Source organism: Silurus meridionalis, chromosome 29 (assembly GCF_014805685.1).
Source record: "Silurus meridionalis isolate SWU-2019-XX chromosome 29, ASM1480568v1, whole genome shotgun sequence".
Classification (NCBI taxonomy): Eukaryota; Metazoa; Chordata; class Actinopteri; order Siluriformes; family Siluridae; genus Silurus; species Silurus meridionalis.
Genome location: NC_060912.1, coordinates 5,823,848 through 5,850,469, shown reverse-complemented (window position 1 = coordinate 5,850,469; position 26,622 = coordinate 5,823,848). Strand labels below are relative to the sequence as shown.

Here is a 26,622-nt window from a genome sequence, read left to right as displayed (position 1 = left end):
TAGCCCAAGAGTGGCAGCAGGCTTGAACCCTCGACCTTCCAATCAATAACCCAGAGCCTTAACCGATGGAATTTGGACTTTGATTGTGAAGAGTCTTAAGGGTGTTATTAAAGTCAGGTACTGATGTAAGTGAGGTGAGGAGGCCTAGGGTTCCGTCAGCGTTCACATTCATTCCGAAGGTGTTCGATAGGGTTGAGGTCAGAGCTCTATAGTAGGCCACTCAAAAAGAGCTGTGCAATTTGTGTCATGCTGGAACAAGTTGCATCTCTGAGTTAGAGTGAAGGGAAAACTGAATGTGAGAGCATCCAAAGACGTCCTATAGAATTGTGTGCCTCTAAATTTGTGGTAACAGTTTGGGGAAGAACCACATATGGCATTGGTCGGGTGTCCCAATACTTTTGTCCCTATATATGGTACTTGCACCATGTTCATGAAATATCGGTTATTATGACTAGTGTGTGTGCGTGGTTAAAAAAACGGATCTAAAGTAATCATGCCATCAGTCCTAATACTTAGACATGTGTGTCACTGTGCTGCCTGGAAAAAATCTCAACCGTATCTGTTCCTGAATGTTTTTTTTTTTCTTTCCCACTCTTTCTGTTATTTGAAGGCAGAGTGACACATTAGCTAAGAACTGCGATTTTAGCCTAAAGTACAACCGCTGGACATCCGTTAAACCCGACCCAAGGTCGGTAGAAAATTTACCCTGAGAGGGGTGGGGGGGTGTGTGTGTGTGTGTGTGTGTGTGTGTGTGTGTGTGTGTGTGTGTGTGTTGCTTGTTACCAGGTACTTAGTATGTATGTTGATACGCCTTTGCTAATACAGCGTTTTCTCATTAAACTCCAGATGTTAGGAAGAGAAGGTGGTGGTTTTACAGTTGTGAGTATCTATAAAGCGTATAGTGTTGTTAGGTTGGACACATTAAAGCATTGGCTGTTTAGTTTGTGTATTCACAGGGATTTGAGACACAGTTCCCGGTATCAGCTTCTTAATAAACACCGGCCTGTGCAATGCTTTTCATGCGGTTCAACCTCAAACTGCGGTTGCCCAAAAGCAGCGTTTTTAAAAACCCGTAAAAAAAACGGGTCAGTGGCGATTAGGGACGCGAGGCTACGCCACACTCGGGACATTTCGAAACATACTTTCTCGCTTTCCCTTATGCCTAGTGGGCGAAAGCACATACTGCCATGCCAAAGAGTGCACAAATATACTTCCAACCGCGATTCAGCTACAAGCCCTTCTAGTCTACGGTATACGATTGTAAATTGTACCAGAACGCATTACACTGCATCATGTGACAAAGTTCGCGAACACCTGATTAGCACACACACATATGTGATTCTTTCCCAAACTGTCGGAACAACACAGTGGTGTAAATGGTACAGTTTCCCTTCACCTAAAACTCATTCTAGGTGAAAATAGATTAGATTGAAAATACATGTAAAGAGCTATTAAAATGCAATCGTCATCTAACCAGAAATTCATAAGTGGCCTGTTTACAGTCTTCTTCTTCTTCTTCTTTCAGCTTCTCTCATTAGGGGTCGCCACAGCGGATCATCCGTCTCCATACCCCTCTGTCCTCTACATCTGCCTCTTTCAAACAAACTACCTGCATGTCCTCCCTCACCACGTCCATGAACTTCCTCCTTGTCCTTCCTCTTTTCCTCCTTCCTGGTGGCTCCATCCTTAGCATTCTCCTACTGATATACCCCATGTTCCTCCTCTGCACATGTCCAAACCATCTCAATCTCACCTCCCTCACCTTGTCTCCAAAACGTCCTACATTCGCTGTCCCTTTAATAAACTTGTTTCTAATTCTGTCTATCATCGTCACTCCCAACGGCAACCTGAACATCTTCAGCTCTGCTACCTCCAGCTTCACCTCCTTGTCTTTTACCTGTCTCTAATCTATACATCATCGCAGGTCTCACCACAGTCCTATAAACTTTCCCTTTTACTCTTGCAGATACTCTTCTATCACAAATCACTCCTGCTATCACTCTTCTCCACCCACTCCACCCTGCCTGCACTCTTTTCTTCACTTCTCTAACACACTCTCCGTCATCTTGCACTGTTGACCCAAGTGGCCTGTTTACAGTAAATAGCAATATGTTCAATGAGGGTATGGATCCATATGTACAGGTTTGAGAGAGATTCATGTACAGAAGGTGCAGCAAGTAATAAGATATGATATATATATATACATACACACACAGTAGGGGTTTAACGGTACACAAAATCCACGCTTCGGTACGTATCTCGGTTCTGAAGTCACCACTTGGTTCAATTTCGGTACGGTTAGGGGGAAGAAAATGCAAACCATAAAATTGCTTGTCATTTTTTATCAACACGTTTTATTATTAACATTTGTGAACATCAACAGTTTACGTTCTTAAAACAATTTTGAATAAAATGCCTGTTTGCTTCAATAATATAATAACCAAAATATTACAATATTTATAATAAAATTGTATAAATGGATAAATTTGTTAGATCCCATTTGGGTAATACAGATGTGAATGTAAGTGTGTGTGTGTTTTAATTATATTATAGAATTTTCTAAAGATATGATCTACTTAACAGTTCTACTTATTTCAGCAGACTTTAATGTCTTCATTCCTTCCATCCTTCATTCATTCACTCCCTCGATATGAGGAATTGTCAGGATTTTCTCCTTTCAAGAGAAATTCTAAAACCTGGACATAAAACGCTAAAGAATCCATAGCGCTCGTCACTTATTGGTTAGCAGCCACAGTGACACTGCGCTAACTCTAGTTTTTGTTTAATACCATGGGCATTTTGGTGTATGTTTTCAAGTTTATTAATAATAATAAAATGCACTTAAAGTGTGAGGCGGAGACTAAACAAACTTAACACTTAATACGTTACTGAGGAAACTCCGATTTGAATTATGTGTTCTGCACGTAAAAAAGGATTGCAAAGCCCTGTATCGAAAAATGTTCACCCCTCAATATACAGTATAACTGTGCAGAGGATAAGGCATGTCTAGAAGATAACATGCTCAGATAATGATATACATACTGTATGTACATACACCGACCAGGCATAACACTGATTATCTCTGCACCATGGCACCTGTTAGTGGGTGGGATTTATTAGGCAGCAAGTGAACATTTTATCCTCAAAATTGACGTGTTAGAAGCAGAAAAAATGGGCAAGCGTAAGGATTTGCGCAAGTTTAAAAAGGGCCAAATTGTGGCGTCTAGACGACTGGGTCAGAGCAGCTCCAAAACTGCAGAGCGATCATTTTAGAATCAGCCCCTGCAGCTTGGTAATGGCAGGATATAAACTCTGACCTTCTAAACAGAAGTCCAACACCTTATCACATGGTGAATGATCACAAATCCCCAGAGCCACACTCCAATTTTAGTGGAACTACTTTTTATTACAGCGTCTAGTGGAGGAAATGTAGAATGGAAAGTTACATATGAAAACATAAGTGTGATGGTCAGGTGTCCCCAAACTATAATCCATATAGTGTATCTGGTAGCATAAATTTAGCTTAAACGCATGGCCTCGAAGTATAAATCGGCTGATTGTCCTTCCGGATATAAATAAGCACTTTGGTTAAATAGTCAAACATAACTAGAAAGACGGTTGAACTTTTCAGCGTGATGAATATTATGTGCCTCAGTGGATCTGTGTGTGTGTGTTTGTTTTTTTTAAATGAGGACTGTTGACTACTTGACCTCTCTTGTCCTTAAGCATTGGCTTATGTCAATTTTTATCCTCGAAGCCACATCCAGATGCAAACCAGTGTAGCTGCTAAATCTACAAACAGATCTGTTTTGGTGCAAAGAGTGTGCGAGTGGAACAACGACAATATTACTGCACTTAATTGTTGGGGCGCTTTTTGCCCAGGTGCTACGAAGTGCGCTGCTGTAATTCGGGGGGGTGTCAGAACCGTCTTGTCCACCGTTCCCTTTCCCTGGTTTGGTTCTACAGCTTGCCGTGTTCTTTACACTTCAAACATGTATTTTCTTTCGAAGTGTTTAGAAGTTGCATGCTCTTGTCTTAGAAACAAACGATTCACCTGAGAGCCTCGTAGGTTGGGCGAGGTCTTGCATCTTTCTTCGGCGTCACGAATAACGTCCAAGAGCCAGATGTTCAAAAACCCCTTTGATTCATATAATAACTGATTACATCATCTAACCGTGTAAACAGCACCTGACTCGAGCTTGCTTTCTGGTTTGTTTATTATGCTTTGATTGGGGTACAAGAAAGTATTTTCCAGTCGAATTGAATAATCAGTTTATCCGCCAACATACGAATAAAAAGAAAATAGCAAGAATTTAATAGTTTTCATATTTGAAAAAAAAATGATGGTCTTTGAACAGCTGGCTCCAATGGAAACTGAAAAAAGTTGTAGGATCGGTTTAGATGTCTGGGATTGTATTGCATCCGCACACCTTTTCGCCTCTTAATTCATAGAAAGGAACTGACGTATTATGAAATGTGACCGTAAACAACCATTAAGAGCTTCTTCAGCCAATCGAAATGCCTTAATGGTTGAAGCACACGTTCGGCTGATTTATTCCTTTTTGTTTTGATGATGATTCGGTGCGTGGCACTGTGAAACCTCCCATCCGTTTTGAACGTACCTGCTACTTCTCTGGCACTTACCAGCATTCGATTTGTTTTTTTTGTGTTTGTTTTTTTTAACTTGAAAATAATAATGAATATGGCATGCAAATCCCATGCATTTAAAAGGGGTCCTGTAGTACTTTTTATCATGTCGAGTTGCCACGGATATCGTCGCTAGGGCCCAGTCAACGAGGCATTTCGTGGGAGGGTGGAGAGGTCGGGCACAAACTGTGATGTAATAAGCCCCGCCCCTTCTCTCCGTGCTGGACTTATGGGGTGCCTTGGCTCAAAAAAAAAAAAAGCCTTTTTAATTCAGAGCAGAGGTATATTTGTATATTTAAAAGAACGGATCTGTGTAACGCACACCACTTATTTTTGCTAACGAAAATAATAAAGTCTACGAGAGATACGCGAATATTCAAATGACCTTATTATTAACAACGAGCGTCTAACAATAATCAGTAAAAATGCAATAGACTGTTGACCTCCAGGTTTTTTTGTTTTTTTTTCTTTTCAATGTAAATTTTTTTTTATGCATTGTCTTATCTTTATGGTATTGGTGTGGTTTCAAGTGGCTAATGTTAAATTCTTTCTTTTATATAACGTCACACTTGTTTGTGTGTTTTTGTCCCATTGAAACGTGAGCAGACTTTAGAAACCTGCCCTTTGATTTAAGGTCCAGCCTAAAAAAGAATTTTTGTCTAAATGTTTTATCCACTATGATAAAAGATTATGAACTAAAACCCTATTTTATATCCTTGCATTGTTCTTATGATTATTATTATTACAATTTTCCACATAGAGGTGAATTCACTATAAAAGGAGACTTGTCTGTGGAATGTGCCTTTCTTGATGGTGCTGATCTTAAACTAGTAAATAAAGGACATAAAACAAAGCGTACTTTTGAAATGCTCAAAGGGCACGAGCCTTTCGTTTCAACGTCGAAGCCGAGTATGTACTGATATACGTGATATACTGTATAATGTGTGTATGTGTTTAAAAGAAAAAAAATATATAATACAATGTGTCTAACTTGTCATTTTCTTTGCCAAGAACACATTCAGATCCGTAAAGACTTTGCCAGTAACGTCATGTCAGGACCAAACTTTTTTCACATGGGTTTTTTTTTTTTGTTGGTGATCGGGGCACTTGGCATGGCATTGACCAACTGCTTGCACGAGCCAGGCAGCAACTGGAAAACGATACAGGATACAGGCGACATAATTACAGTTACAAAAGTTTTAAAATTCCAGAAAGACGGGTCCAGAAAGCTTCAGTTAAATCTAGTTTCTATCAGAAATAGCTTGTGCTCGTCGTCCTTCGGAGCAGCTGTGTATCAGCATCGGCTGTTTATGAATTCTGCATCCGTTCTATACAGGTTTCAGCAGCAAAATTGCTTCGAACAGAGAAACTAGAGTTGCTAAAGCGTTCACTCAGTGCTCCTGCTCCGTAGTGCCGTGTCAGTTTTTTCCTCTTTTTCTCGAGATTACTTACGGGGGAAATAAATCAATTCTGCTTTGGTTACCGTACATACCTACATACATACATACATACATACATACATACATAGAGCACTCGATTTGTCTCTTGATGGACCTGCCTCAGCTTCAAAACACATTTCTGGAATGGTTATATCACCCAATCCTAGTATTTCATGGAGCCTTTATGTTTGTTTTATTGTCCTATTTAATTGTTAATATTTGAATTAAATATCTATGTATGCAATATGTGTCCCTTTTCTTACCTGCATTCGTTTTTTTTTTGTTGTGAAAGGAAAAAAGTGACAAGACTATAAATGATCACATTTTATTCTTTTCTAAAAGTTTTAGGCAGCATATTTCACACATGAGCATAGACAGGGTTCTATTTAGGCATCGAAGGATTTCATTAATTCTGCAATAAATAAATTTGACACGGTGCAAATAAACACTGAAGCTTAGACACTGAAGAAGCACACAAGTAGAACAAGATTGTAGACTGTAGGCCAAAAATAATCATCTGCCTATGGGTGAAGGAAAGAAAGAGGAAGGTATAGAATTTACTCATGTGCTTTTACACAACATGGCAACCTGTTCAACATTACTATCCCTATATGCTGTAGGGAGAAAATCTGCAATAGCGTTTTAGTGCCACCTTAAACATTTTTTTTAAAGAAACTAGTGTTGGAGTTTAACTCCTTCAGGGTCGATATTCTCCTCGGGGTCGATCATCATCCTCATAGTCTCTTGACAAACAACACATCCCCTTCGAATTGCAAGCAGATGTAACCATCGATATGATTTAGACTGCACAAAAGAGGCAGTTTCCTCAGTGTCTGTCTGATTTTTTTTCTAAATAAATGTAGTTTCCGACAGAACCGCCGCAGTGTCGGTTTACTAATTATAACTGCGTTATAGTGGAGTTAAAGTAGGAGTTAAATCTTAACCTGAAGTAGGATTTAACCAACCATCCATTTTATGCAAAGCGTTTCTCGCAATTTTGACTTTGCCCCAAAATATTACCCCTTAATTCCCGTATTGCTACGACTTTATCCTCGTAATTTCGACTTGATTCTCGTAGTGCAACTTAAATCTCATAAAAAAAATATCGCTGACCTTTTTTTTTTTTTTAAGGTGGCATTAAAACGTCATCCTATAAATCTTGAACACTATATCGACAAAACAATTGGGAAACATGGAGAAAAATAGAGATACTTCACTAGGAGACCCAAACCTGTTCCAGTATGACACAAGTGCACAAAGCCTGCTCCGTGGAGATCTTTGAATAATCTGCTATACATATTTTGACCTTAACCCCTTTTAAACACCTTTGGGATGAATTGGAACGATGACTGCACCCCCAGGCCTCCTGACCTCACCTACACTTTAACACCCTTGTAGGCAAAATGTGCACAAATCTCCACAAGGACATTTCAAAACCTGAAGGAACGTCCTCCAAGAAGAGTGGAGGTTATTGGGAAAAATCAGAAATGGGATGTTCAAAAGCAAAAAAAAAAAAACATACTTAATCAGGTGTCCACAACCTTTAGTCCATATAGTGTATTTGGTTATGGACTGGAAAATATTACATTCAAAATGACAAATGATCAACTGAAGGACTGTGTTATGATATTTCACTTTCCAAGATAAAAAGTGCATCAAAAGCACTCAAATGAGCAGTTACCATGTTTCTTTGGCAAGCCATTGGCACGCTATTATGAACGTCTTCAGAGGACGGATATATTCAAGAAAAAAACGAATCAATAAAACCTAAATACTAACCTCTAAACCATACCATCTTACTCTTAGCACTAGTGCATAATGTTAAATATTGTATAATATGAAGCCTAGAGATGCGTGCCATCCTTTTTCGGTGGTTCCTCGAATGTTTCCTCGTGGGATTCCTCCGCTGAAGGAGCATCTGCCATCATAAAGGAGTCTGTTGAGAGGTTACTGATCCTCAAAGGTGCCAGGCGGCGAAGGTTGCTGGGGCTCCAGGGCAGGCTGCGCTGCGCTCTTTGGGAAGGGGCGACGCTCGAGTCGTTCTCGGCCTCCGTTAGCCACGGAGGAGGGGGAGCGTCCATCTCTGGCATGAAGGCTGGGTTGTCGATACCTGGTACCAAAAAACAGAAGAAGCATTACAATATATATCTTAATAAAATATATCTTTAGGGCAAAAGATTCTCCAGCATGGTGGAGTGTCTACGGCAAAATGATTTCGGAATCACTGTGCTGAAAGCTGAAGCTCACCTCCAGTTGCAAATCTTGATTGGGAACTGCCACCTATAGCCCTTCCATCACTGCTGGACGTACTGTCTACTTCAGAAAACTCGAAATCTAAACAAAATATACGCCAAGGATGGAAGAAAAAATATTGTTGTAATACATCCTCAAATTTTTTTAACCAATTGATCCAAATAATACAAATAAAAATGCTACCTTCATCTCCAAAGGGATCGGCTGTGTTCTCTGCCTTCGAGTTAGACGTCTAGAAACCACACACAAGATTATACATCTTTATACACATCCTGTCCATGTTCATCTGCATATTCAGGCAATTATCCAATCAAACAATCCTGTAGCTGCAGGTTATTGAGCTTCGGTCACATTGTGTGAGGTATTTCACATATTTCCTGGAATTCTCACACACAAAAGCTCATACCGAATGGTACAGAAAACTAAAAACACTGAACAGTTCAGCAGGATTGAAACCCCGATCAGAGAATCAGAGGAAAATAGCTACATTATTTTACAGGGACTTAAATAATCACACTTTACAATTACAATCTTTTTACAATCTCAAAAATGTTCAACCTTAAAGTGCTTGGGTGTAACAGCAGAAGACCGTCTTGGGTTCGACTCCTGTGTTTTTTTCAGTCTTTCAATCTGTTCCCATGATAGGAGTGGAGCCTGGTATGGTTTTCTGCTGTTGTAGCTCATTGATTTTAAGGTTTTGCTTTCTGAGATTCTTTTCTGCTTACTGTGTCTGTAAAGAGTGCTCACTTGGGTTATTATAGACATCCTGTCAGCTCAAAACGTTTGGTCAATTTCCTCTCACCACTCTCCTCATCTAGGTTTTTCTCATTCTGCAGACCCTTTGCTCATATAATAGGGTTTTTTTTAGCAACTGTATAAACTCTAGAAGATCAGCAGTCTCTGAAACACTCACAGAAGCCCATCTTATACCAACAACCATGGTTGAAGTCACTAATATTCACAGCTTGTTTTGTGCACAGGGTCAGTGTGATGCTGGAACAGGTTTCATCCCTTTAGTTCCGATGAAAGGAAAGTGAATCAGGATCTTTATTGCCGAATATCATGGGTTGCATGTACAAAAATTTTTCTAAGTCTATGCTGGGGCTAGAAAAGTATAAAAAAATAATAAAAACTTGGAAAGTAAAATAAAGACTATTCAATAAAATTGTGACATACCTATGCAATTGTGTAATTCGTAGCAAGATTTTGGCAAAGAACCATTTATAGTGTTGATATTCATGTGTCCACATACTTTGACCACATACTATATGCTGTATTGCATTCTAAGTAATAACAGATTTATCTCCTAAAAGCTCTTACCTTTTCTTTCTTGGGATGCTTTGTGATTTTCTTGGCTGGAGTGACCCCCATCTTGGCAGATTTGAACGATTCCAGGCGGCTTCTCATGGTCCTCTGGAAGATCTCCTGCACTTCATCTTCACTCTGGTTGATGGTGAAGTCGCTACGGCTGTACCTGTGGCGGTGCTGTGCAGAGAAATGAAAGAAAGTTGATGTAACTGAGATTTCTGGGTAGGGAGAAATGTGCTTTGAATTTGGGTGATTTACATTTTTCCTGCTCCGATACAGATGTTGTTGCAGTAAGTGGTGGGCATTGACGTCCTCGTTGATGGCTTTCATATCTTGCTCATGAATATTCAGAGACACAGACGGAATGCTGTCGCGTCTGGGTGGAAATAGAGAACAAATGTATGCATTTTGTATCAGTAATGATGACTTTCTTTGCCCAATGTTATAGAAGACAGTTTAACCTTCGTAAGGCAACAAAGAATATACAGTATGGTGGTGTGTGTTTCATAAACAGTCCTACATTTACTTTTAATTCTTTCTTCTCATTACTGTAGCTATAGAGCATGCAGGTGAATGTTTACACTTAAATCTGAAGGTATGACCTTAAGGGCAATGGAAAAGAGCTGTACTTTTCGCTTATGCGCTAAAAATGCTAGGCTAAATACAACCCAATTTCAAATACACACAGACAAGTTGCTAGTTACACGTCGTATTAGCATAACAGAAGGTTCAGTGTAAAAAGCAGCTTTAATCAAATAAAACACGACGGCTTAATATCATATCTGTGCACATTTTGAAATCATGAGGTAATGACAATCAAACAAAGCAATCTGATACATGGCCATATATTAGCATATATAGAAAATGCTAGTTAATATATGTGAACATAGAAGAACATTTGTAATCCTGTTGGTTGCTTGAGACATACAGTGGTGTGAAAAAAGTGATTTCTTATCAGAATGTTTTTATTATTGAGGGAAAACAAAATCCAAAACTACATGGCCTTGTGTGAAAAAGTGTTTGCCCCCTAAACCTAATAACCTAATAACCTAATAACATGCAATGAGTCTGTTACAGCACTGTGGAGGAATTTTGCCACTCATCTATACAGAATTGTCGTAATTCAGCCACATTGGAGAGTTTTCGAGCATGAACCGCCTTTTTAAGGTCATGCCACAGCATCTCTAAAGGATTCAGGTCAGGACTTTGACTAGGCCACTCCAAAGTCTTTATTTTGTTTTCCCTCAATAATAAAAACCTTCATTTAAAAAACGCATGTCGTGTTCACTTGTGTTATCTTTTACTAATATTTGAATTAGTTTGAACATTAAAGTGTGACAAACGTGCAAAAAAAAAAAAAGCAATCAGGAAGTGGCAAACACTTTTTCACACAACTGTATATAATAAAGTATATGTACAAATACTGTATGTGGAACACATTTTCTTTTGTACTTACTAGCTAATTGTTCTATACATATTCATGGTACATATACTTGAAAATAATGTGTAACACCGTTCACGATACATTAAAGTAGAACATAATATATCAGATCGCTGATGTTGAGTTATGGAATTAGTTACTATGTGAAAACTGTGTCACATAAATGTTAATGTAGAATTTGTTCATGGGACTATTCAACATTGTTACACTCCTAGAGAGTACTTTGAGAGGTCATGTAAATAAATGTACATGTAAATGCAGTGGAATGAAATTATTCAAGCTTTTCTTTGAGCAAACAATTCAAATAAGAAATATTTAAAATGCTATAAAATAACTATTATTGTTCCAAATTCTTCTTTCATAAGAGGAATGTAATGGATCCAGAACCAACCTGATCAAATAACATTGTCATAAAGTGCAAATGTAGATAATGCACATGAGCCATACAGTTGCAAAAAAACAAAAACAAACAAAAAACTCTAATTGATTTAATCAGTCTTGATTTAATCAATATCTTAGTTTTTCGTCACTGCAGTTACGGACGAATGAACTATTTCCCGCCTTTTCAAAATAAATGACAAATGTTTTATTGTTATTTTGATTACGTGCATCATGCTTACAGATTACGTGTTTTTTTTTAAACAGCTTTGTCATCTTTACATACTTTTTCCTTTGCTAACATGCTAACTTTCAAACAAACATATGAATGTTCTCTAAATGTAAATGCAATTTTTTTTTTTTATTTATCAAACATGTTACCAAATGTTTGTAACTTGAATCACTGTAAGATTTACGGTCACCTTTCATTTTACTTTGCTAGAAATATCCTTTGCAAATATGCCAAAAAGTTGGACACTTAGTCAACTGTATATGAAAGTTATCTTCATTTAATGGTTTGATTTCATGTTAAAACAAATTGTGTGCATGAAGTGAAACATGAATTTCATGTATTTTTTATTATTTGTATTTTTTTGTATTTTTTTATTTCTATTTAAAAAAATCTTATTTAAAAACTCGTATCTATTTTTACTATTTCATTCCACATTTTTGCGTTTTTGACTTTATTAAAACAATCACTTTTTACTTTTTTTTTAAATAAAATGTAAAATTACTTGTGTGATTTCTTTGTAAAACGGTTGATTGGGAGTGACATTATTCCAACATTTTTCACTCCCGTTTAGGACAAACACTCAAATGCAGTGTTTCAAGTTCCAGATCAGTGGAAAGTACAAATTGATTACTGCACTAATTAACAATTTCACAATGTTACTTTGATTACTTAATGTTACAATGTTACAGTTTATTTACATTATGTCCAATGTTAGAGTTGGTTTCTTGTTGATTCCTGTTACTTGTTGACATCCAGGTTTTAAACAATTGCTTTAATTGCATTATGTCAGGTTTTCTTTTTTTTTTTTTTTTTTTACTCTGAAAGAAATTGTAAACTAGCAATAAATGCATGAAAAGTAAATGTTTTTCACCATTCATTGAATAGGATTGAGGAACTGTAAGGTAGTTATATAAAGTAAGCAAGTAATACGTTTTTGGAAAAGAGTAAATTTTATGTATTACACAAGCACAATGTGTGTATGTGTGTGTTGTAAATACAAGGATAAACATATTTTATTTTATGTATTCTATATGCATATATGTCATATATTGTATATGTGTATTTTTGGAAAAAATATATTTTGCATATTCTGCCATTTTTAAATATTTGTAAATATATGTACAAGTATCTGACATATATCTCTCTCTGTGTGATCCAAACATGAACATGTATGTAACATGTGCTTTGCATATATTGCTATATATCGAATTTTATGTATGGGCATTTATAACAAGCTAAAAATAACATTAAATATTAAGTAGGAGCTCATGATTAATGATTTTAATGCTAAGTGAATATATTCATTGTCTAAAGTTTGGGAACACCCACTGTTTTATGTTTTTTTGAGACACATGCATGAATTGGACATTGAGTGACTGGAATAATGTTCTGTGGACAGATGAGTCCAAATGTGCCATTTTTGGCTCTAATATAAAATAGATGGAGAACAGGAGAGAAGATATCTGCCCACAGTCAAACATGGAGATGGAAGCTTAATGGTTTGGGGTTGTTTTGAATCAGGAAAGGTTGGAGACTTATTCCAGGTAAATGGGATACTGAACCAATATGGCCACCATTCTATACAGTACTTCAACACTATTCAATTCCATCGGGGCTGAGACTAATTGCAACCAACTTCACCATACAACATGACCTGAAGCATACGTCCAAGCTCTGTAAACTTAGAGCAAACAGTCGGCTGGAGTTTTATCTGTCATGGAAGGGCTTGTCCAGTCACTGCACCTTAATCCTATGGAACTGCCCTGGGAAGAACTGGATTACAAGGTCAAAAAAAAAATCCTAAAAAAAAACACTAGAAACTAAAGAAAACCTTTGGGAAGTTTTACAAGAGGCATAATGAAATATTTCAGCTGAATGTTTGGAAAAAAACTTTAATTAACGTGTAGGATTGTTTTGTTTTTCTTAAATGTATAATAGGTCAGATATATTTTCCACTAAATGCTGTTAGCTAGCCTAGTTTCTGCAGAAATAAAGAGATTAAATTCATGTAAAATGTTTAACAAATTGCTGTAACATTTATAATGATTGAATTGCGTTACACATTCTGATACCGCAAAAGAAAATAAGAAGAGAATGTAGAGAATGATAAACCAGCTCGTTTTAATACTCCTTAAACTTTTTAAATTCCATTATTGATAACAATAATAATGGCATTGAAAAGGTTTTAGGAATATTAAAATACGAACAATCCTACTGAACATTAATAACGTTGTTGGTTGTTGATTAGCATAGCCAGGGGGTGTGTGATTTTATTTACTTATTATTATGGAAATTAGCACTGGCCCTCAAGACAAACTCCACACACACACACACAAAAATAGTTATTGTCTACATTCATGTGCGGTTAATACAGACATATAAATACAATTAAAGTTCAATGTGAACAAAACCATATATTTCTTTTAGTGGTATCTGATTTCTTCAGAGTTCTTACTGTTGCCATTCAGGACCAATTATCAATTCAATTCGTGTCCCAATTTCTTTTTTGGATTAAAATTAATTTTAAAATGGCAAAAGTACTTCCCTTAGATTACATTTGCCATAAATACAGTAGTGTAGTTGATCAAATCCGGTACACTCACATGATGGAGGTCACTGGTACGTTATCTGTGCCGTAGTCTAACTCAGATGTGATATCAGGCATCACTCCTGAAAACTCCAAACCATACTTTTTCTCGAAATTAACATTCGTGCCTTCACTGTTGCGCAGGAAAGCCAGAGATCCTTGTTTTTCTCCCTGCGATGAGACAACATTGGAGGCATTTATACTTTCGTAAACCTTATCTTGATTACAAAGAAGCATTATTATATCTGAAATACAACAAACAGGTCGTTTGTAATCCCATCGCACACCTCGGTAACATAATTAACAGCATCCTCCAGATTAAGTTTGTGGAAGATGCTGAAAAGGTAGTCTTGGTTTTTCCTGGCTTCTGGCTTCATTAAAAACCATGTGATGTACGTCCCTTCAAAGCGCTTCCATCTGAAAAGAAAAGAAAAAAAATCTATAAATAAAATCTAAAGTCAGCAAATAAGTCTATGAAGTGTGACTGCAGTGTCATGCCATCAAGATAATAATGTTCCAGCACCCACCCTCTGGTCCACCAGTTATCACCTATGCGTCCACATATATCCTCCATTGCAGCCAGTATATGCTCGCAAGCCTGTGGCACAAATACATCAAATAATATCGAGTTAGTCGGGAACATCTACATTTTCCGAAATAGATTCTCTATGTGTTGGTTTTTTTCACTGTTGTCTGAGTGCATTATGTTACATTACCCTGTTGTTTACTTTCTCAATCAGTTTCAATTCAGTTGCCATCACCCTCTTAACTTTTAGCCATTTGACAAGAGGCTTCATAGTGAGACCCTGAAAAAATCAGAAGACAATGATGTTAATGATGCCAAAATGCCAGAAGTATATGGACGCCTGGCCATATATGTTTTTTTCACCAAACCATCACAGTATAATTGTTTAAAATATGGACTGGGGTTGGAGTTGAAGGGTCATGGGGTATACTTTTAATGATGGAATTGTAAAAAAATGGACATTCGGTGCCAGCCACATGAGGATGGGGTCCTTTTTGTGTCTGGTTCCTCTCAAGGTTTCTTCCTCATGCCATCTTGCGGAGTTTTTTCTTGCCACAGTCACCACTGGCTCACTCATTAGGGATAAACTTACAAATGTAAGGGACAAACATAAGTGCTATAAAAATACAAATAAATTGTATTGAATTAAAAATAACTGAATTGATCTGAACTGAACTTTTTTAATTCAATTCAATTCAATTTAATTTAATTTAATTTAATTTAATTTAATTTAATTTAATTTAATTTAATTTAATTTAATTTAATTTAATTTAATTTAATTTAATTTAATTTAATTTAATTTAATTTAATTTAATTTGTAACACCATATTAATGCCATGTCTTTGCACTGGGATGGTACAAGCACATATGTGTGTCAAGTTCAGGTGTTCATATGATTCTGACCCTGTAGTCTGGTTTGTCTTCTGAAATTGACGTAGTAACAAACCTGTCAACGTACCTGAAGGATGACAGTGAAGTACACCACAATGAGTGTTGTGCTGATCAGCAGGTTCTTCTCTTTAATCCTGGTCTCATCTAAGGACGCTGCCAACCCATATGCCACAGCCCCACGCAGGCCACCGTAACTCATCACTATCTGATCAATGATCTCAATTGGAACCAGTCTATACTGGTTTAGAATCCAGGTCAAGGCAAAGACACCTGGAGAGTCCACATGCAACATAAAGATAGAAGAAGAGAGAAGGTTATTCGATTATGTGTAATTTGATTTCAGGTTTATTAAGATTAATCTTTTTTCTCTAAAACACTTACCTATAAATCTGTACACTATAGCGAAGAGCAGTGTAAGGAGAATAAAGCCAGTATTCCACACCCAGATGACATTATCGATAGCAGTGATACCCAAGAAGACAAAGATCATGGTCTCTGAGCCAATTGCAAATACTTTCATGGTGTAGCGCACTGTAGTAACTGACTTTTCATCCATGTTAGCGTTCACGTATTTCTGGCAGCAAACACCAAAGAAAGTGATCCTGGAAAATAATATGCAAGAACATTCACTACTGGTTGAATTGATGCAAAGGTTACCTACTATTCTCATCTAGCAAGTTCCATATCAGTTGTATACTTAAGTGAGATATTTGACTAAAACGCCATGTTGATTATATCGAAAAGCAGGCATGTTCTTACGAAAGGATGGAAGAGAGTGAAAGCATTTCAGCTGTGAGGTAGGACAGGTAGCCGAGCACGAAGATGAAACCAGCCTCAATGATCTGGACTTTCCCCGTATACTTGGTCAACAATGAGATGATGATGGCAAACGCGACACCGATCATAGACCCTCCAAATGCCACTACGAAAAATGATACTGAGGAGAGACCAAAAAAAAAAAAAAGAAAGCGGTGAAGACAAAAGATGAAATGGGTGTGGAAAGCAAACATCATTAACATTTTCACAGCATGAGAATGTTTTGATTTTAAGATTTATTGCCATACCAATGCCTTTGATGATTTCACCAGCATTAATCTTTGGCCCTCCCAAAGACACAAAAGCATCAAAAACATTGTACAGCACCTATTAAGTGAAAAAGTAAAAAGAATATCAAAAATGAAAAAACCTCGCAATAAAAGCACGACATATTAAGCCATGATAAAGTGATTGCACAGACTAACCACAGTGACTCCGTCATTGAGCAGGGACTCGCCAAAGACCCAGATGAACAGCACTTCATTTACATGCACCTCTTCAAACACAGCAATCACAGCCACTGGATCTACAGCAGCAAGCAAGCTGCCGAATAGCAGAAACTGTAAGAGTCCGATCTGGAGGTCACCTGTTGAACAGATATAAACGGTCACATCATCCCTATACTGTATACTGTATGTTATATCAAATTTGGCTTAATACAAGGTTTTGATAAAACACTCAGATATACCCATAGCTCCTCCTAGAAAGCAGGCCCACAGAGTGACCCCTAATGCAGCTGCGTTCCACACTGTCCCAATAACGGCATGAATCAGGATAGCACCCAGGTTGCTGAAGAAAAGCTTGTTGGGCATGAAGTAGCCCGTGTCCAGGATGATCTGGGGCAGTAAAAAGTAAAAGAAGTTCCTTGGGCTGAGCGAAAAGGTTTGTACCTTGTCTGCGCCCCAGACGATGCCGCCCAGAATAAAACCACAGATGATCAGGAGCCCACTCTCTGGGAAAAAGCTTTTGAGCTTGGTGTTCATTTGTATCACTGCATAGAGGATAAAAAGAAATCGGATTATTATGCTAAAATCGATAACGATTATATCACTTTTAAGTATCTGTTTGTATTCTTTGTATAAAGGTATGGTTCCCTTATACAAAACCACTTGCCTATACCACATGGCTATAGCTTAATACACTTATTGCATGTAGGTACATTATGAAACAAAGCATTACGCAGAGCCATTCTGATTTTGTAGCATTGAAAGGATATGAGGGACAGAAAGGATATGAAGTGGGAATTCAGAATTGTACTATGGATGTAATCATTCCTGATTACCAAAACACTTCACATGAGTGACTATGAATCTACATGCATGTCTTCAAAGGTTCTGAGATGATCAGTAGCCAGCAGGTCAAGAAATAAGTTCAATGAAAGTGCTGACAGAAATAGCAAACCCTTCAAAAATGAACAATATGTTGAAGAAATAAATAAGAATATATAGAAATTATATTATACTGAGATCCTCTGGTTACATTCATAGAGGTACCTTGGTCCCCAACCAGAATGTTTAGCTTCTTTCTCATAGAAGAAGGAGATGAACTCACATTTCATCAAATTCAGAGCTCTTGCATCAGCCATAATTTGGTAGTCTATCTTCTAGATTTAGGTTCTGCATTTTGTATAATTGTTAGTGGTAGATCAGTTTCTCAGTTGTCTCGTTATTTCTTTTCAGGACTGGCAGGTGAATGCATTTATGTGTGATTTCTGTGAAAAGTGTAGATTAGTATTCAATCTATAAACCTGACCATGAACCCCATTTGTGTTTTATGAGCATCTTTTAATCACTTCCAGACAAAGAGCTGTGATAATAAGCTCCACTCCTCTGGAAAGGCTTTCCACAAAAAACTTTTAAGTAAAGATTTTTGTCATTCAACTACAAAAGTATTCATTGATTAGACTAAAGCATGTTTGTAGATACGACCTTCAGTAATAATTACACTTAATTTGCTGGAAAAAAATTCTGATATTAAGTTCTATGCTCACACCAATGCCTTACAATATTTCTTGGTAAAAGGAAGGATTTGAGAGATTGTAGGAAAACTGAACTTGAACTTATGGGACAAATTCAAATCAATCAATCATATATAAATTCAAAACACTGACAGATTTATGTTTATTTAAGGTGCTGTGATGAGTTAATCAACATTTTTCATTGAACCCCGGTCACACTTTCCAAAAAATAGTGTGTGTGTGTGTGTGTGTGTGTGTGTGTGTGTGTGAGAGAGAGAGAGAGAGAGAGAGAGAGAGAGAGAGAGAGAGAGAGAGAGAAACAGGATTGCCACCTTAATACCAAACTAAGAATGAATGGCAAATATTGTATGTTTTGACCTAGTAATAATGGCACATTTTGGAGCTGAGAGAAAAAAGCAAAATGGAGGAGATCGAATACAGAAACTCTGCATGGACAACAAATTGAGCTCAGGATTTAACCAGAGAAGTTGTGACGCTACTCACTGCACCACTGTGCTGCCCTGAAGCAGTATATCTTTATCTAAGTATAGATTATATAATGATGCAATTGTGTTGTCTTGACTAAACTGACATAATGTTCTCCATAATCTTCCTCTTGTTATTGTTCTAATCCTATTATTTTCATGTCCTGCAATTTCTATGTAGAAAAACGTATGTACAGCCACTTTGGGAATGACATGCTGCATCCCATTGGGTTTTAATGAAAGGAGTAATTTTTATTAAAATATATTGGGGTGCTTTTATGTTTAGTCCACAAGTCAAACTATAGAAGCTAGAGATAAGAAAATAATTATTTCCTGATATGATCAGTATTGGCCAATGTTACTTTTAAAAGTAATGCATTACAATATTGAGTTACTCCCCAAAAAAGTAACTAATTACGTTACTTAGTTATTTTTTATGGAAAGTAATGCGTTATATTACTTTTGCGTTACTTTTGCGTTACTTGTATCTCTTTCACGCCTTACAGGTGTAACAGGTGTAATATAGATAATTGCCATTAAGAAATTATATTAGGGACAATGACATGTCTTAAACATTTAAAATGCTTAATAACTTCTTAGCGAACAATAAGATGATCGACAAAATTTTGACCACAAGGCTGGACACTTTCCAGACGCACTTCTGTACACTGCTTTTCAATCTGCCTTCGCCATCAGGAATGTAACTATCGTTTGTGTATCTAAGTTTAAGGGTGTGGGCTGCACACCGGTGATGCAGAGGGAGAACATACCTTTCGCTGTCATCTCGTAAAACTTCGTGCAATTCCGTAAATATGACCTTGTCCTCGTCTACATCATTCTCTGCTTCATCATCAGCTTGAAACATTCTGAACGCTTTTACAAAGTTCATGCTATTATCAGTGACCGTGGCAGTTTATCTTTCCACAAAGAGCAAATAAGCTGTGAATTTGCTCTCTATTTTTACTGCGATGGCATCGTACATGTGTCTCCCACGGAAAACTTTTATTCTGAGCAGTCCATAGATCTGCAGTGGTGGAAAGTCGACAAAAGTTTTCTCTTTTTCTGTCTTAACCATTATTCCTTTCTCCTTTTCCTCGACTATTTCAAAATAATAAGAACACTTCCATCACAGTAATGTAATGCTCTGGTTTGCCATCTCCACTTCTGACCAGCTTCTGTTCCCGCGGCTCGCACGTATGAGTGCGCGATTCTACGTGACTACGTTCATTTTAATTCAGTATTTAGTTTTTTATGCAAAATAATTTAACTGAAAAGTAACTCGCATTACTTTTTTAAAAAAGTAACTCAGATATTAATGTGTAAATTTATAAAGTAACACGCTACTTTACTCGTTACTCCAGAAAAGTAATATTATTACGTAACGCACGTTACTTGTAACGTGTAACCCCCAACACTGGATATGATTACATCACTTCCATCATAAACATGAAGGAATTTATCAACAAAAAAGCAACAACCTAGCGGCTAACTGTGTTAGCATAATAGTGTTTCAAAGTTTTAATCCTCAAATAAATCTTTTAATGTTTTAGCCTTTTTTAAATATTAAACATAAAGTTTCAACATTTTCTAAAATATTTCTCAGGTTTTTAAACCTTTTAACCTTTGCACACTTAACTATTCAACTTTTTAACATTTAACTTTTATGGAGTTTGGTGGCCTGGTTAGGTTAACATCAATATGAACTTTAACCTTCTGGTTGTTCATCGAACTGATTTTTAATTTTTTTTTTGCAGATGTAACCTTAAAAACATTTTCTGACTTTTAGGCTCTTTATATATTTAGTTTTATTCTCGCTGTTTGGTTGGTTTTCATTCACAGTCGCAACGGGTTGCTTTAATGTGTGGTAAAGACACAAAGGAAGTGTTCAGCCATTTTAAACCCCAGGAAACCAAAATAGCATTTGGGACAGTGTGCAATTTTTTTGATCATTTGAGAGCTCAGTTTTTTCATACATCATCTCCAAGTCAGTTTAGGGTTAGGATTAGCTAGGGTGATGCTAATAATGACGTTTTTTTTATTAGCATTTATTCCCCATACACGCTCAAATTATAGTGTGGTTGAGTGATTCAGTGAATTTTTTAAAGAGATCCCGTTTCACCTAAACAGGAAAAGGTGCATTTACGTAGCAGGTGTAAAATAAACCATTTGTTGGAACAGAAATGTAACTGTCTGCCATAGTGTCTCATGAGAAACAAAACACACCACTTCAGAAATCTGGTGTCTACTGCTGTTAATAGAACCATGATACCACATAGACATCTCTTCAGAATGAGAGTGTCATACTGAAACATAGACTGACAAACCACAGAAAAAAGCGTCACCCTTGACAGTGATGACGCACACGCATTCAATACTCATGAATGTTTGAATTGTCTTCCTAATTCTTGATTATACATTGTGTTTAACCCCTGAACCCCTGGTAGGTTCGGGTTCAGAATTACATACACTTTTGAACAAAAAAACCCCCACTCAGGTTCAAAATTACAGAATTACTCTTAAATAAAAAAAAAAAATATGAAGTTTTTAATGGTCTCAACATCAACAGAAACACAATCGTTGATTTGAAATTTATCAAGAACTAAACGTATTTTCGCATTTACATTTGCCATAGTGAACTGACTTGGGGAAAAGCTATAAACAGGGACATTCTGACTATACAAATACAAACTATCTCAGAAAATTGTTTTCATGATCAGCTATTTGAAACTATCAGCAAAAAGTTTTTGCTCATTTCCTGACCAATGATTTGTTCTTAAGACCATTAAATGCTAATATTTTGTCATTTTGGTACACAAAAACATACACTTGAAATCATACACAAAATTTACACAATGGGTCATTTTTTATACATTTCCTATTAGGATGAATAGTGTCTGTCTGTCTGTCTGTCTGTCTGTCTGTCTGTCTGTCTATCTGTCTATCTATCTATCTATCTATCTATCTATCTATCTATCTATCTATCTATCTATCTATCTATCTATCTATCTATCTATCTATTTATCTATCTATACACTTCTGCTATATACTTATATTTAAGGCATTTTTACATACCAGAAACCTTTGCCACTCCAGCAACAAGTATCCACAGTACTACCAAGTAAGGGGTCTCCACATGGTCCCATCTTAATGTCACTACAGGAACATTTGTTAAGTTTCTCTCTCCATGGTTATTCATCGTCTTTCCAGTCTGTCCTTCAGCCACTGGGATAGTTGCATAGATCATAAATGCAACCCCCAGCAAACACAGTCGGCAAGAGTGAAACATTGTGTCGGGCAGACAGCAACGTCTCAGGGTCTGTTTGCCTTCTACACAGTGCCACTACAGTTATTCAGTAGCTATGTCTAGTCCAGAAGTGCCCATAGAGGTGGTCTTTAGCAACACTTTTGGTAAGTTGTCCTCTCACTTTCTTTTACACACACACACACACACACACACACACACACACACACACACACACACACACTTTTATGCCTTTTGTCCCCAGTCAGCCATGGTGCAATAGCCTAAAGATAGAGTACTTGAGTATCCACTCTCAGCCTTTTAAACTGACCTTCATGGACTGGAGACATCCTCATTGGACACAGCTCTAACGTGTCACGTTTAGGAAACATTTATTCAAGTAGAAGTGAAAGTATTTAAGCACTATAAAGCAGCATTCTTAAACTTCTCAAACTGTAAAAAAAAAAAAAAAAAACACATATAAAATGTTCTATGAACATTTCAACAGATTCAATTTGATATTAATTTAAGGAATGCTAGGATGCCTGACTTTTCCAGCCGTATGTGGTTCTTCCTAAAACTGCTACCACATATTTGGAGACACACAATTGTATAAGATGTCTTTGGATACACCAGCATTAACTTTTCACTTCACATGAACTAGGAGACCTAAACCTGTTCCAGCATGGTGCAAAGTGCACAAAGTCGGCTTCATGAAAATGTGATTTATATCAGTTGGAGTGGAAGATTTTGAGTGGCCTGCTATAGAGCTCTGACCTCAAGCCTGTTTTACACATTTGGGATGAATGTGAACGCTGCATGCACTCCAGGCCTCCTCATCTCACCTACATCAGTACATGAATTTATAACCACCTTTGTGGCTGAATGAACACAAATCTCCACAAGCGCACTCCAAAATCTATTGAAACATCTTCACAGAAACGGGGAACTTTTTATAATAGCAAATTGAGATTAAATGTTAAATAGAATGTTTGCTAAGCTCGATACATACTTTATAGTCAGGTCTCCACAAACTTTTGTCCATATAGTGTAAGTGGTTCATAACTATCAAAAAATTACCCAAATAATAATAATTTAAAAAAAATGTAATAAAAATTGTTTGGCGCTCAGACATTTTATATGCCAATTTTTATGAATTATTATTATTATTATTAATATTATTGTTATTATTATTATTATTATTATTATTATTATTATTATTATTATTATTATTATTATTATTATAAATATTATCAGTGCACAGAAACTCTTTGTGCTATACATTACAATGTGTAATGCAAGTCAATCACTGGAAATGTTAAAGTAATTCGTTAACTATTTAATATGAATTGAATTATTTTATTTAATATTATATATTACACATTTTTGTGATAAATCTCACCCACAAGGCACTGATCAAACAATGATATGAGTTACAGTATATGACAGTATGATTTTATCAATTTACGACTGATTTTCTTTAGATTATTTTTTCGGAACTGTGTATTGATAGCTATGTTCGTCGACACACGATCGTCACATTGTCGCACTGAAGATGGAATTTTCGGTATTTGAATATTTTACTGAAAAAGAATTAAAATACCAAACATACCAACATTAATACAAAATATGTTTTTGGAGCACTTATTCAGACTGGATACTTTGTCCTAATAAATGTGCCCATGTTTTAGTAGAAAACCATCACCCTCTTCTCAAACCGTTAATGATTTGTTTCATTTGACTTCATAGCCCATGCGTGGTGCATATCTGGCATGCGAACGGCTCAGAGGGAACGACCTTGAAACAGCCATTTTTGTTTCTAATCTCAAATGATTCTACAAGCTTTCTTATTAAAAAAAAAAAAAAAAAAAAAAGGTCAGGCTCATGTCCCCTGAAAGGAACTTCATTTTAATGATTGACACAAGTCTTTCCAAACGACTTTAAGGAGCCATCCGGTGCGAAGGTAGATAGGATATTATAGCATTTTCTTTCCATTAGAAACAGATTTAAGGTTATTCATACATGGATTAGACCTGAAGACTGCATGTTAACTGCTGAACCTAATCCTGGTTATGAAGGGCTACACGGTATTCCTCTATGAAAATACAGCTTTTGAACTATTAAATCAAAAGCAAGCATTAAGGAAGACTTGTGTCAATCATTACAATGACACTCATCAGTCTTTTTTAGATCTTTGGTTTAAAGACTATTCAAAACAGATGTGTATTGCCAAGTTTTTCCAGTATTCAGGATATTTACAGATTTTTGCATGTCAGACTCTTTACTTTGTCTCGAACACCAAACCATTAAGCACATTGAATGTTACACAGCAGGAGCACTGCTGCTGAAGTCAATGCCACATAGCATCTTAGACTTTCAAGGACATGCAATTACACCAATGATCCATTTGGCTACTGAGGTGAAAAAAAAATTATGTTTAAGGCATTGATTTACTGCAGACAGAGTGATATTTCCTGAACTGGTTTGTGTGCAATGGGGTATTAAATACAAAAACGGCCTGCAGGGCATGGTTAAAAGAAAGAAACACACACACACACACACACACACACACACACACACACACACACACACACACACACACACACACAAACATGCCCACAATAGAGGTTGTTTTAAACCCTGTGCTTAAAAGTTAAATTCTGTGACTTTTCAGAGCAAAAGATGTTTACAAATACAAACTTATAATCTAATTATACATTATATATTCCACTTGTCCTTACATAAGAGATGCTTGCAAAAAAAACACATAAATGCTCTCCCCATTGTGCAATTAAATAAAATATATGTGCAATGCTACTTTTACTAATCAAAACCTATACTTTTATGTGCAATAATACTAGATTTATTTTCTTTAAAAAGAAAAGTGCAATAGCTTTTATAATTGTGCAATAAGTTTTATACTGTGAAATAACTTACTATATAAAATGTAATGAAGAAAATAAAAAAATAAAAATAAAATGTTACTTCTATTCTTCTTTATTTATTTCCTTTTTTTGTCTTATTTCTATTTTTTAATTTCTGTTTTACTTTGTGCAACTGGAAACGTCTATCACCAAAATCAAATTCCTTGAAAGTGCAAACACACTTGGCAGTAAAGCTCCTTCTGATTTTGATTTGGATAGCACATAACACATGGAAGGTTGTATTAAAACAACTCTATCTATATGAAACCTTCAGAAACTAAAAGTGTCATATGAATAGAAAGTGATTCAGTGGAAGCAATTGCCATCTCTAGATCATCACATTTTTCTCTAAAAAGTGCCAGTCTTCTTATTATCCAATAGAGCAGGATGTCAGATTTGGCTTACCTAGTTTGCAAAGCCAGCATACAAAGATCCATAGAGCCACCAAGTACGGGGTTTCCACATGATGCCATTTCCATGTGACAATTGGCAGTGTTGTGACGGTCGAGGCAGAAGCATTGCTGGTGGCTTCAGACCCTGTACTACTACTGGATGAGCTGCTGCTGCTACTGCTGCTTCTAAATACTTCAGCACAGCATGAAGAACTGAATATCAATACTACAGTGATGTAAAGGCTTAACCTTGATATAAGTGCCATGTTGCAGAGATTTCCCCTTCGTCTTTCTGGCACTTGCTTGCCTTTTCTGACCTTGGAAAAATGTTCTAACCTGTAAACTGCGAGACTATCTTCAGATAGTCTCCTCTATTTCTCTCACACACTTTTGTCTGAGGCATGTATATACCACCTGTGTTTATCCCTTGTTCAGGCATTGCTCCTCCTCCAGCTAAATCAAGACGCTGTAATGGTTCCGATCTGGACACACCCTCTTGACTCACCTGTATTAAAAACCACTAATACAAATTTGACATGCATTTCAGGGAAATGTAGTATTTTTTTTTAATAACTTAATCATCAAAGCTAAAAAAAAGAAAGTAGGCCTTAACATCATATTTAAGCTTTTGTACCCTAATTATTCCCTTCCACATTTGTGCTAAAATTACAATCTAAAAGTACACAAACAATTTAAGAGCTACATTTAAAAGCAACTCCAATGTGTCTTTATAGGTCTTTGCTAAATGATGTAAAACATTTACCTTTACATTTTCAACGCACATCCTACAATTCAATAATATGTTTGTTTTATATATATTTGTTAGCATTTTTCAATTAAACTAGAGGGAAAAGAATTATAAATTATCTCATAAAATAAGATTTTGCTGTTTTTTATTGTAAATTTAGCTTTTAGTTATTGGGTTATTTGTTTCATAAACCATTATCATTTGATTGATTTTTTTAAGTTAAAAATGCTAACTAGTGTGATGAAGGGTGCTGATGAGGTATTTTATTTAAATAGTAATAATTGTATTATAAATACATTTTGTTAATCTACAGCAAATGTAATTATATGATCAGATCATTTCATGTAAATGTTTTTC

The 26,622-nt window shown here is 36.4% G+C and overlaps 1 protein-coding gene across 2 annotated transcripts; it reads right to left on the bottom strand.

Annotated features, from left to right (window-relative positions):
• Positions 1-3,671: 3,671 nt before the first annotated feature.
• On the bottom strand, positions 3,672-25,912 carry LOC124382017 (sodium/hydrogen exchanger 3-like). Of its 2 annotated transcripts, none has more exons than XM_046844088.1 (16): positions 25,531-25,912; positions 17,207-17,509; positions 16,944-17,104; positions 16,767-16,845; positions 16,462-16,639; positions 16,084-16,304; positions 15,770-15,972; positions 15,002-15,091; positions 14,813-14,883; positions 14,573-14,702; positions 14,302-14,456; positions 9,906-10,023; positions 9,660-9,824; positions 8,523-8,571; positions 8,334-8,420; positions 3,672-8,196 (listed from the first exon to the last, which is right to left on the bottom strand). In XM_046844088.1, the coding sequence occupies exons 1-16, from the start codon at positions 25,781-25,783 to the stop codon at positions 7,931-7,933; spliced, it is 2,529 nt and encodes an 842-aa protein (XP_046700044.1). In that variant the 5' UTR covers positions 25,784-25,912; the 3' UTR covers positions 3,672-7,930. The 2 variants fall into 2 exon arrangements, with proteins under 2 accessions (XP_046700044.1, XP_046700045.1); XM_046844089.1 differs by lacking the exon at positions 25,531-25,912 and adding an exon at positions 22,033-22,385.
• Between the last annotated feature and the right edge of the window lie 710 nt (positions 25,913-26,622).

Bases quoted from the DNA above. Each gene is read 5' to 3' on its own strand.
- LOC124382017 (XM_046844088.1), bottom strand. From the start codon at position 25,783: ATGGCACTTATATCAAGGTTAAGCCTTTACATCACTGTAGTATTGATA. The intron at 16,846-16,943 runs GTTAGTCTGTGC...TTCACTTAATAG, and splicing joins TCAATGACGGAGTCACTGTG to GTGCTGTACAATGTTTTTGA. The intron at 16,305-16,461 runs GTAAGAACATGC...ATTATTTTCCAG, and splicing joins TCACTCTCTTCCATCCTTTC to GATCACTTTCTTTGGTGTTT.